Genomic DNA, 12,336 nt, shown 5'->3' on the forward strand with positions numbered 1-12,336 from the left:
TTGTACACAATCTAGACATCAGACGTGCTCTGAAGTTTTACCTCGACAGGACAAGAGAACTTAGAAGTTCTTCACAATTCTTTGTTACGTTTGCTGACCCAAATGGGAAACCAGCCTCGAAAGCGTCCATTTCTTGTTGGATAGCTTCATGTATTTCCGAGGCCTATACAATTCAAGGGCTGCAGCCCCCTAATCTGCTTCGTGGCAACGTGGCTGCTGTTGTCTTCCAAAAATATGTCCCTTGGGAGTCCATAGCCAAGGCTGCTACGTGGTCTTCCCCATCAGCTTTTTGCAGACATTATTGTCTTGACCTGAGCTCCCGGGCTGATGCCCAATTTGGCCAGGCAGTTCTTAAGAATTTGTTCCAATAAGGGAATTTCCATCCACCCGTTTTTTCTATGGTCAGTGCTTGAGAATCTCCCACAAGTATGGAAGAAAGGGGACTGGACGTAGGAGTATGACAAAGTTCCTCATCGTAGTGACCACCTTACTCCTACTGCATAGTTCCCTTTCCACTATACACCCGCCATCCCCTCTAATAAGTATCCTCTATTGTTGCTAAATTGTCCTGGACCTGGCGATAGGACTGAAGGGCAATGTGCGGGGTGGAGCTCAGGAAGGCAGCGCTACGGTTACCTGCAGTGGCCCTGCATCAAAATAAAAGCTTTAAAAGTGCTCCGGTCCCATCCCGATGGGCGGAATGTCCACACAGGTATGGAGGAAAGGGGACTATGGACTAGGAGTAAGGCAGTCACTACGGTGAGTAACTTTGTCAATTTGAACTGCTAAAATCAATACCTTGCTTGTCAGGGCATCAATCTTTGTACCAATTGTGTTTGACTGTTCTTCAGGGCTGACATTGTTTGATTCAGCGTCGCAATGTACACAGTAACTACTCCTGCGTTCTGGTCTGTGTGTGTGGCTTGAAAGGGCTATTTTTTGCAAACTGTTATAATTATAATTGGTTATTTAGAACACGCTTAATGCCAGAGGTTTCTAAGTTATACCATCCTTCCAGCAGCACCAGATTATCACACCCTGGGGTTGGTATATTGCTAGTCACCTCTGACTCTCCCCCCCGGACAGCCCCTCCGCTTTTTTACCTTGTTTAACTCGAAGGGGCGCTGACACACACCCATTTATACACTTTTCAATGATCTTCAAACTAATTATATAGTCTTTGGCTACAATGAACATGATGCAAACCTACAACAGAATCATCTGAAAGGTAGCAGATTTTAGGATGGGTCTGAAGTCCTTGTTGGACACAAACTAGTATATGTAGCCATGATATTCACAACATATTGTAAACATTGAAAATATTATAAATGTTAAACCTATCAGGCCATAGACCTGGCAGTATTGTTTTTATAGATTTTTCAAATGTTTACACTAGAAAGGCCCCACACAAAGTGACCAACAAAGGCTGCATATTTTAATTATGTTCAGCTATATGTCTTGAAGAAGGTACATTGTGCCCGCTGAAACAATGTATTTCTTGACCACGAAAGAAACAGACTTATAGACCCATAGGAATCATTCCTACATGTGACATTGGGGTCTGAGAGAAGAGGGGTGGTTTTCATAACCTGTCCATCTGACAGATACGTTTTCCAGGACACATCATAAAGAAAGCAGAAATATGTAAAAAATAAGTACAATATTTTTTGTAAATAATGTGATGTGATCAGTGCTGGAAATTGATATTATTTACTGTGGGATCTCATCAGCGACTCGGTGGGGGTGGGTGGGATTGTTCATTCATGTCTCTCTAGCTCTCATAGGACCGCTCTTAGTTCTCATGGCAGCATATCCAGCTTATTACTGCTTGGTCTATGCTCTCTCAAGGATTTTCAGTGCTTAAACACTAGGAAACCCCCCCTTCATCTTCTGCCCCCGCCCGCCTCCCTACCCCCCTTGCAAAACTTAGTCAGCCCCCAAGCCATTCTGTTTCTTGTAAAAAGCATGCCATTTGCCGAGGTTTGTGTGCCTGTGTGGGAAGGTTCAGGCCATGTTCAAGATAGGAGTCCAAATGTCATTGAATCGTTGTAGCACCCGTTCCTGTGCTGCTGTAACCTTTTCCGCTACTACGATGTCCCATATTTTTGCCCACCACTGGTAAATAAGCAGGCCCTCTGGGGTCTTCCACGCTCTAGCAATTGTAATTCTTCCAGCCAAAAGGAGGTATGTGAACAGTATGGCCCACACCCCCGACCATGGGTATACATCCGGAATGGGGACCCCCAAAAGCATTACATCGGGTTCCACCGGAAGCAGGACTCAAGTTATGGACTAAATTGTAGATTTACCTGTTGCCAAAAGGCTTTCGCCTGTGGGCATCCCCACCACATATGGAAGAAAGTCCTGTTTGCTCTGCTTTCTCTTCAGCAGGATGGGTCTAGTGAACTTTTGATCTTGTGTAACGTGGCCGGGAAGGTAATACCAGCGGTATGTCAGTCTGAAGGCACATTCCTTGTTGTGTCACGCATTGTGAGGAAGAGTAGTTTCGTGACCATATGTCCACCCATGTCCCTTCTTCTATGGGGCGGTCAAGGTCCGCCTACCCCTGCGTCATGTAACTGGCTCGAAGCACCCACGTATCTGCCTGTAGCAGCTTTTAGATGTGGTGCCTCCCTGTGAGCCCTCTAATATGGTGTGTTCAATGGCCCATAGTTCCTGAGTTGCCCCTCTGCTGAATCAAGGGATGTACTATCCAATGTCTGATCTGGGCATACCTATAGCAATCGGCCTCTATTAACGCAAACTTGTTTTTGCAATCAACAAAAGTTAGGGGAGACCCGTTCTCAAAGAGTTGTGAAATTTGATGTAGGCCCCCCTGTAATCAATGTCTGAGCGCTGGAGGCCTAGGGTGAAATCTGGGTTTTGAAAGATAGGGGTGTGTGGGCCCTACCCTCATGGAATACCCGCCCGCTTCCTCACCAAGTCCCAAACCCTTAGTGTTGATTTCTTGGGGGAGAGGAGTTGGGGCCAATGTTTCCAAGCCAGTCTGGAGAAGTGTGGTAGGCAGTGGAGGGGCAGCAGGAATTGGCTTGCTTCAGCTCCACCCACTTGGGGTGATTCGTGGACCTATTCCAGGTGCATACGTGCACCAATTGCGATGCTGCCTGATAGTGGACTAGATGCACATCACCCATCATCACTGCTTTGGGAATTTTAGGCCTTTTTGCCCACTATATGAATTGGAAGACCTGTTGCTGAAGCTTCATTAAGGGTGATTGCGGGACCTCCCCTGGGAGTGCCCCACAGTGATACAAGAACCTAAGCAACAGGTTCATTTTGATGGCCATAATAAGCTCCATTAATGAGCTTTCCTGTGTTCTTCACCTTTCTAGATCTGCCTCCAGGTCTCTAAATAGCTCTGGGAAGTAACATTTATATAATTCCTTCAGGCATGCCGCTTTCCGAACCCCCAGATAACTTAACCCATCCTTTACCCACTCATTTGGGCATCTAGGGCAGAGAACCTTTACATCCTCTTCCATTAAACCCGCCCCCACAGTGCTACACTTTTGGTAGTTAATTGCTAAACTGGCAGCATTTTGAAAAGAGTCCAGTTCAGTCAGGGCTTGGCGCAGGGAGGTTTGGATGTTTGTGAGGGACAACATCACGTCGTCCGCATACAGAGACTGCTTACAGCTGGGTTATCCCTGACCCACCTAGCAAATGGTTCCATTACCAGGGCAAAGATTAGCGGGGAGAGGAGCATCCCTGCCTCGTTCCATGCGTAAGCTGTATCACACCTGATCAACTTTGGTTTACCTGTCGGGATGTTGTGGGGGGTCGGGGGTGCTCTCAAGGATTTTCTGATGGCTGATGACTTTCTGCTGCAGCCTCAACCCCTCCTTCTGGATCTTCTTACCCCCATGCTTGAAAACGTACCATCTCTGTGTCGCCTCTTGCAAGTCTCCACAGCTTTCCCCCTGTTCTGTCTCTTGCCCTTCTCATATTTCTTATGACTTTGTCCCATTGATGGGCAGTCACATGGCCTGTTCTCACTTTTTATTGGTCTACTCATTTTTGGCTCCTGCTCATTCACCAGTATTCTCAGTGTCTGATCTCTAATCACTTTGTCTAGGAAGAGGAGATTATAAAGCCTCTGGACCCATCTTGGATTTATTTGCTCTTCCTCCTTTTTGCTGTTTGGTTGGAGGTTGATGTTTTTTGTTTGCAACAATGACCGGCTACTTTTTGCACCCGCTAGGGCCTGCATGCAGTAGATAATTTCCTTTTTAAGTGTTATTTGTGACTCTCAAAATAGGTACTTCTTCCCAATACTATAACATATCCACACTGTTCAAGAGATGCATCTTTCTGATTTTGAGGAAAGTAGTTTAGTAGTCGATGCAGGAAACACTATATATGTTTTATTGTATTGTTTTGTGACTGTCTAACATGTTGGGCGCATATTTTCTTTGTATTGCTTCCAACATAAAATGTGCTCCTTCACATCCTCTCCTTATTACAAATTGTTGCTGTGTGTCCAACACACTTAATTTTCAAGCAACTATGAGAATAACGCATGTTGTGATATCTTTCTTTTTTGTCTACTATTCGCGTATTGTATGAAATAAACAATTTTGAAACACCTATAAAAAACAAGGAATGTGACTAGCAATCGGTGTTCAGAAATCCAGAGCAAACTTAGGTGTCAGTGTAAAGACATTTTCGTGTTTATGGCTTGTAAAACAAATCACCATTTTGCGCTCATATTGTTTTCCGGCCAGTAAAGCAATGATTTCTGTATTGTGTTTGGCAGTAGGTTTTAAAAAATATATTTCAATTCAAGTCCACTCTCCCATTTATCAACTTGATAACCTGCTTGTGATTTGTGCATATTAAACATTATAAATGAATGTGTAACTACCTATTTTACCGTTAACACACTGTGAGAAACCCGAAGGTGTCTCACTTACTAGTCCCCGGGATCTGTCATCCAGGTGGCCAGGACACGGCCATCGCTATTGGACCCAGTTCCTGGGGGTGGACCAGTGGGGGAGGATCACCTGGGTGAGGGGTCTTCAGGGAGTGGAGGTGGGACACAGAGGGTTGAGACGCGGTATCCCCTTCCCTGTAACACCTTTTCCCCATCCTCAACACCAGCACTGTTACCTGACATGTCCCAACGCACGAGTCAGGCAGAGTTAGGCAATTGACAATAACCATGCACACCTGATGGCCCTTTACCTTCCCCACAGGGATAAAAGGCAGAGCACGAAAGCACACTTTGAACAAGGTCGAAGGCACGAGGAGACAGCTACACCAAACCGGTCGCACAAATGGAGAAGGAAAGCAATGAGACGTGGAAGAACGACAAAGGGGGAGTTACCCTATCCCTTTTCAACTCAGACCCGCGAAGCCTCTGAAAGGGGAATCACACGACTCTTAGTTACAGCTGGCGTGCGAAGCAGTAGGCGACAATGGTACACGGGGGGCCTCTTGTATTGATAACGCAGACAGAGAGGCAAGCTGGCTACCGTGGTACTATCCTTGACTCCAGAGATCAAAGAAGCCAACGGGTTCAGCAAAGCCGGTGAGTCGGAGGAACCTGATAGCAGGCCGAACTGTGTTGAGCCCAAGGTTGCAAGTAGCAACATTTATGAATGCGAGGAATTTGCAAGACTAAGAGCTTGTGTGTATATTTTGAAATTTAAAGAAAGCACAGTTGAAGTCCAGATGCAGAGGGGTCCAGCACCACGTGGGGGCTCATTCGAAAGGCTCTGACCGGGACCTGTTTTGAAACTACAAGAACCAGAAGGCCCTAGGAAACGGAGGTGTGAGGCGTCAGAGTGGTCCTGTGAGGGTTGCACCAAATCCCTTATACAATCAAAAGTCTCTGACCCGTTGCCAAAGGAAAGCTAGGGGAAGGGAACCCTGCTTTCTAATAAGGTTGTCAACTGTGAATGGAGGCAAGTGTGAACCCGACAAAAGGGATGCCGAAGGAAAGCTAGGTGAAGGGAACCCTGTTTTCCATTTAGATTGTTAACTGTGTTAAAGGAAAGTCATAGTGAACCCGACGGAGGGAGACTCGACTTGCAAGGTGGATTCAAGCCCAGCGGAGGGAGATCCCAGAGGTGAAGTACAAGGTTACCGAAATAACTTTTTGTTTGTCTGTCATTTTGAGCAATACATGAACTGTGTTAGAGAATACATGAACTCTGTTAAAGAAAGGCCGCAGTGAACCTGACGGAGGGAGGCCCACACTGCGAGAACGATCCGAGCCCGACGGAGGGAGATCCTGGGGTGGAGAGCAATCGCCCGAGGTGCAAGATCACAGAGATAACTTTTTGTTTGTTTGTTATTGTGAAACACCACAGGCCGTCTAAGGCAAGAGACTTTTGCAAGACGGTGACGTAGCCTCCAAAGGGTTTTGATATTGTTGAACTGAACTGTGAACCTCGTGCTGAGCTTGAGAGTCCCGCCTTGTCCCGTGCTTCAAACATATGGAAGGCAGACCCAGACATACCATCCTGCCTTATTATTTGGTGAACACTTCTTTCTTTTCTGGTGAACATTATCCCACACTCTTTTTGTAATTTACTAGTGAGGATTGGCAAGAGTTTATTTTAGTATAGGCCCTTTTTATTTGACAAGATGCAACTAGTACTGCCTTATTATTATTTGAAGGTCATAGCTTGCTCCCATCTTAGATTTAGGTTTAGATTAGGTGTTTATCTCACCCATTATAAATTTCAACTGTGATCACTTGTGTCTGTCTTTACTGTTGCCACCATGAGTTCCTTAAAGTACCAACCGTTTTTTTGGTCATAGTGTGGTCACCATCCATATGTACATTTTTCACATGCTACAAGTACTCATACTCTCTTGATTACCATGCAAATAAATTAGGTTTTTTTGACATTTCAGTGAGGAAAATGTTTGGAAACTTTGTGAACATATTAAAGACTGTGGCCAGGATCTGTTAGAAGACTTTCACGCTGTGTTCATTTCCAATGATCAGAAGATGGTAAGTTGATTTTTTGGGAGCATTAAACTATTGTGTATGGGTGGAGTGGCATGTCAAAGCATTGTGTGTGAAAGTGGCACTGCTGCTGTGTGTGTTAATACCATGTTTTGTTCATAAGTTACTGTGGTTGTTATAAATGTCCAAAAACGCAACCTGCCCTCAGTGTCTAACACACCTCAGAAACCATTTGTGCTGATGGAAGTGTTCATCCACTTCCAGGAGGATAATGGGCTTACTGATGTGGTGTGATTTGTTAAATCTGCTTTGAGATAAGGCTTAACTAATAGAAATCACAGTATACATTGCAATGGAAATTACAAGTGGAGATAAGCAGTTATGAATTCTCTAATAAAAAAAAGCAAATTAATATATTTCTGGTGTAAGGCCTGCATACTCTAATCAAGCTAGCTGACACAATTTCAGAATTATTCTCTGAGGTAAGAATTGCCATCCAGTATTATCAGTTGTTTATTTTATTCAATTTAAAACTGGCAATAGAGAGATTTTGCTTTGGATTTTCCTTTCCTTGTAATATTTATCTTCTTGTGAGTCTGGTACTGTTTTGCTCATCGTCTTTCTGCAATTAGTCACCCTACATGGCAAAATTTGACTCACTTTATTCTCTGTGACCTGTTGGCTGCACTCAATCGCATCAATCCATTCGATTCACACAGATTTTTTCCTTTGGGCTCGACTCTCTCTTGATTTTCTTTCTATGCATCAAGGTGCTCCTAACAGAGTCTTTTGAACTAGTCACAGTATGCTTTTGTGATCGAAGATTATTAAGTAAATAAAGTTCAAACTACAGAGGTGGGGCGGTAGGTATTTCTTTCCAGGTGAAGTTATCTACAATTGAATATAATGTACCCGTCTCCCCACCCCTGCCAATAATATCATTTCTTTCCCCTTTGGCCCTCAATATTTTTTGTTTTTAGCAGCCTTTATTATGCCATCCCCATATTTTCCATTGACAATGCTTGTTAAACTATGGACTCATTCACGCATGCTCATGAGCATGGACGACAGTAGGTCTCTGACCAGCCCGGTTACTAGGACAAGGTCAATGACTTGTGTGCAGCGGTAAGAACTGGTTCAGACCAAATGGGACAGTAATGTGTTCTTTGCCACCAGCACTTGTCATGGGGTTTGAGGTCTAAAGCCCCTTGGCTCAGTAGGCAAGACCAGAAGTCATTGAGAGTGGAGGGTTATGTCCCTTGTCCGGGATCTGCTTGACCGGAAGACGTCACCATGACCATATCCAGTATTGGACGGTAACGAAGGACTGAAGTGTTTATGAATGGGGGCATTGTTTTGGCCTGCGGTGGGACGAGTGTGCCGCAAGGCCTAATCGCAATATTCTCAAAGTTTCTCTGGTCAACTATAGATAAAAGAGGCCAAGAGGGCGGTACAGGTTGTTTTGGTGGGGCTATGCTAGATGCTTGATGCTGTTTCCTTGACTTCAAAGCCGATTAATAAATTGCCTCTGTTTGTCATCTCTTGAAACTGAGGCATGCGTCTGGTTTCTGATAGTTCTGGTGCACAGCCGAGCTTGTGAGATGTGTCCTCTCGAATGCTCCAGTGTACAATAGAAATACAAGGTAAGGGATCCTAACTGAAAACTTCAATGGGTAGTTGGGAGAAGGATGACCGCAAGTGGTTCGTTTGCGTGGTTCTCTTAGGAGAGTCAAGAGTTTTTAATGATAGTTAAACAAGATGCTGATTTATTTCAAGGTTACACAAATACAGGTTGGGCGTGCAGGGTTGGTTATCTGGTTTTGCTGTTTATTTCTGCCCTCGCTCATTATCATGATTATGGGTGCCCTATATTTACTCTGTTCTGGTATAAATCTGACATTCTCTGGTGTATTTTGGTCTTTGGTCTGGTAAAAGGTTTGTGGATCCCAAACTATTGCTAGTTCTGCTATAGGTCGCTGTTCAAAATATTTTGCCAGGAATGAGTAGGGTCACTCAGGGAAAGTACAGAGCAAGGTGACCTTATGAACCTTTCATCACCTCTCTGTGGAGTCGAGTCATGGCGTGAGTGGTACAGGGGCAAATGTTAATGAGTGAGCGGTACTGAAATGAGGGACAGGCATGGGCAAACCACAGTCTCAGCAGGTGGAAGAACCCCCTCTAAGGTACAGCTGCTTACTTTATGTATGCTAATAACAATAGTGCTACAAGCAAGTTTCTCAATGTCTGGCACCTGTTAATGCAGGACAGCCAAACCTCTCAGTTCCCAGTAGAGAGGGTAGTTTTAATTTGGATAAGCTGGCAGCTTTGAGGCACACCCTGGAGGAGCAGAAAGGGAAGGTGATTCAGAGACAACGGGGCACATATGCCAGATGGCTACAGCGAAGAGTCAACAGCTAGACAGAATGCACAGAAAATCAGAGGGTTAAAAGATCTAAATGAAGGGCTGAGAGGACAGAAGTTTCCAAGGGGAAGATGGGCTGAGGAGTCATCCATTCTACTATGCCCCCAAATAATACATGAGAAATAGGAGGAGAAGCAAGACCAAACAAGATCAAGCGTCTGCTGAAGATACTGATTTGTTTACTAGCACGTCCACCGCAAACCCGGGGGGCAAGCAGCAGCTCTGAATGCCCACAGGTAGGTAATTGCTCAGGCACCTGTCATACGACCACAACAAGAGCCAGTATCAAATGCACTGGTGCAACCAGGACCTAGCACTTCATGTTCCTGGTTTTATACAGATGCCCATTGTACCTTCCTCTTACATCCCATCAGTGATGAGGGGTGGCATATGGGGCAGAAGCTTCACTAATTTAGGCTCCCCTTAGGCAGATGCTGGTGTCCCCTTCATGAGAAGGAGAAGATCCCGGCTTGCTTACTGTTCATGTTCCATAGACTCCTGGACATTTTTGTAACTGGGGTAAGGAATTCCCCAGCATCAGGGAAGAACCTAAATGTTTTATTGAGGTCATTCTCACTGTTCTACTGTTCTTTCTGCTTGCCCTGATTTGAATTAGCTCATGAGGGTAATTATGCCTCCAAAGATTTGGCAGACATCGACACAACATGCCAATCGGCCAGTGGCAGATCCAGGCACTGGCGATGTACTTGAGCAGGCAAGGCAAGGAATAAGTTAATCAGCGCTATTCCTGAGATTTACCATAAAAATCTCCTATCTACATCATCAAAGGATTTTACTTTGACATCAACAAATATAAAAGGGACCATTGATCACTACTTCCAGAGACGCAGACATAACAGCCTGAGTGTCCTCACCTCAAACTGCTTGAGGCTCTCAAGTCAGGGTCCCAATTCAACGGCTGAGCACAGACAATTAGAACTACCAGTCTCAGTAATGGATCTTTCAAGGACTCCTGATCATCTGCTGAGCCTAACTCAAAATCCATTATACCAAGGAGAGAGACTGAACTCAACAGAGGCCTTTAGAAGAGAGCCAGCTACGTTTGACGAATTAAAAATAAATCACTTAGCCCATAGACCAAGGGCAGCCCTTGGAGGTGAGAACCAAGATCCTAAGGAAGGGGATCCAACCCTACCAGCACTGAACTATGTTCTGAATTCACTGGTGAAGGTTTTTGAACTTTTGAAAAGGGATGTGCAGACGTACACAGGGATCCTAATGGGAATGACTAAGGACATCGAGCAATTTGAATTTACAGTTGTAGGTCAAAGCTATGTAATAGATTGCTCAGTATTGCCTACACTGATAAAGATGGAAGACAGATTCTCTAAACAAAGTGAAGACCTAATTGAAATTAAACAACAATTAACCTCTCTGCTGAAGGAAGACTCAGAAATAAAGGATTTGCTATCAAAAATCAATTCCATACAAACAACAAATCCTCCAAAACATCAGGAAAATGAAATTAAAAAAGATGACGTTCCGCCAGGACTGAGTACACAGGCTGATGATACTCCTCTATCGAGTCTGTGATGGAAGAATTCTGCCGCCTTCTGAGCTGCAGCAGCGCCACGAGCAGACGCCCACAGGCGGACGTGCACCAGCTATTGCCCTGGTTTCACATCCCTGAAACCTCGATTGATTCCTTATGTTGAACAACGGTCCTGAGGAAGATGGTTCTAATCACTAGTAGCCATTGAAACCGGTCGGCCCTACAGGTCATGAGGGCTCTCATGACCTACAGCAAATATCTCAATAGGAATGAACCAGATATTGCCCGAACAACCTTTCCAGTACACCCCCAGATGCTATGAGGGTGCATTTTTAGAAGAGCTCTCTCCCATCTCTTGGCCCCTTGGCTAAAGAAGTTTCCCCTGTGTTTTAACCCTTGTGCATCTCCAAACGGTCAACACCTCTGTTTTTCTGTTACCCACGGGAACCATTAAAGAAACCACACAGAACACAGAAAATGGACAACTACCCCGATCTACATCGGACCATCATCTCACAGTTCCAGAATCTAATCCCCAGTTCTGAACAGTGAAGCTCTTATCCCCTTTGGAGTTGCTATTTTTCCTGTAATACCATGCCCTTTTGAACTAGAAGTGACCTACCCTCTCTTGATTTCTTCAAGCATTAAAAATACTCTTTCCTAAAAAACCGTTGCTTTTGTGCTACCAACCACAGGTTGCAGACCTATCATTGGAACAGCCTCCAGAAAACCAAGATGAAAAAATTGAGATATCAGCACAAGAAGTACTTGGAAGTGTAACTCCACGGAAGATGAGTACACAGCAATCATATAAGAGACGGAGAAGTGAAGGGCGGAAAAATCAAAAATCAAATCAAATGTCATCTAAGTCTAGGTGTAGACAGGATAAGAAAACAAAAAACATGAAGGGTCCTAAAACAAAGAAATCAAATGTAAATAGTTTTGTAAAGGGGATCTCGGACCAGAAGAAGAAACCTGGAAATCATATTGAACTGGAAATGAATGATCGAAACCTGGGAGTTGAACCCCCCATCCAGGAAGTTCAGGGCGGAACAAGAACAAAAAAGCAAAAAAAACAACAAAGCAAAAAAAACTCAAGCTGGTATTGTCTCAGAAAAAGTAGAAGGGGCACAAACGGATAAAAAATCTACGGGTACCCAGACAGAAGGGAAATCAGCAAACGTAGATAAAAACCCACAGCAACAGGATGCTGTCAGATCAAAGAAAACAGGGAAATTGCTTAAATTGGCACCAATATTGTTACCCAAACAGAAAATTGTTCCTAAAGCTCCAACACAGAAAGAGATCGGCTTGAAGACTGCTCCAATATTTAACATGACAAGAGCAAAAGCTGGAGGTCCAACAGAAATTCCGAAAACCCAAACAGAATATTTACAGGGCGAGGTTGAAGACCCCTTACCCAAATTAGAGACTAAGAAACCAGACCAATTCGTAGGAGCT

At 44.4% G+C, this 12,336-nt stretch overlaps 1 protein-coding gene across 2 annotated transcripts in view; it reads left to right on the forward strand.

Annotated features, from left to right (window-relative positions):
• The window catches only part of NTAQ1 (N-terminal glutamine amidase 1), a 418,708-nt gene that overhangs the window by 43,613 nt on the left and 362,759 nt on the right, over nucleotides 1-12,336 (forward strand). For both annotated transcript variants that reach the window (XM_069621585.1, XM_069621584.1), the window contains exon 2: nucleotides 6,886-6,985. In XM_069621585.1, coding sequence (XP_069477686.1) covers nucleotides 6,886-6,985 — 100 coding nt within the window. The remainder of the gene's footprint in view (nucleotides 1-6,885; nucleotides 6,986-12,336) is intronic.

This window comes from Ambystoma mexicanum, chromosome 5q (assembly GCF_040938575.1).
Source record: "Ambystoma mexicanum isolate Mex_15411 chromosome 5q, UKY_AmexF1_1, whole genome shotgun sequence".
Lineage (NCBI taxonomy): Eukaryota > Metazoa > Chordata > Amphibia > Caudata > Ambystomatidae > Ambystoma > Ambystoma mexicanum.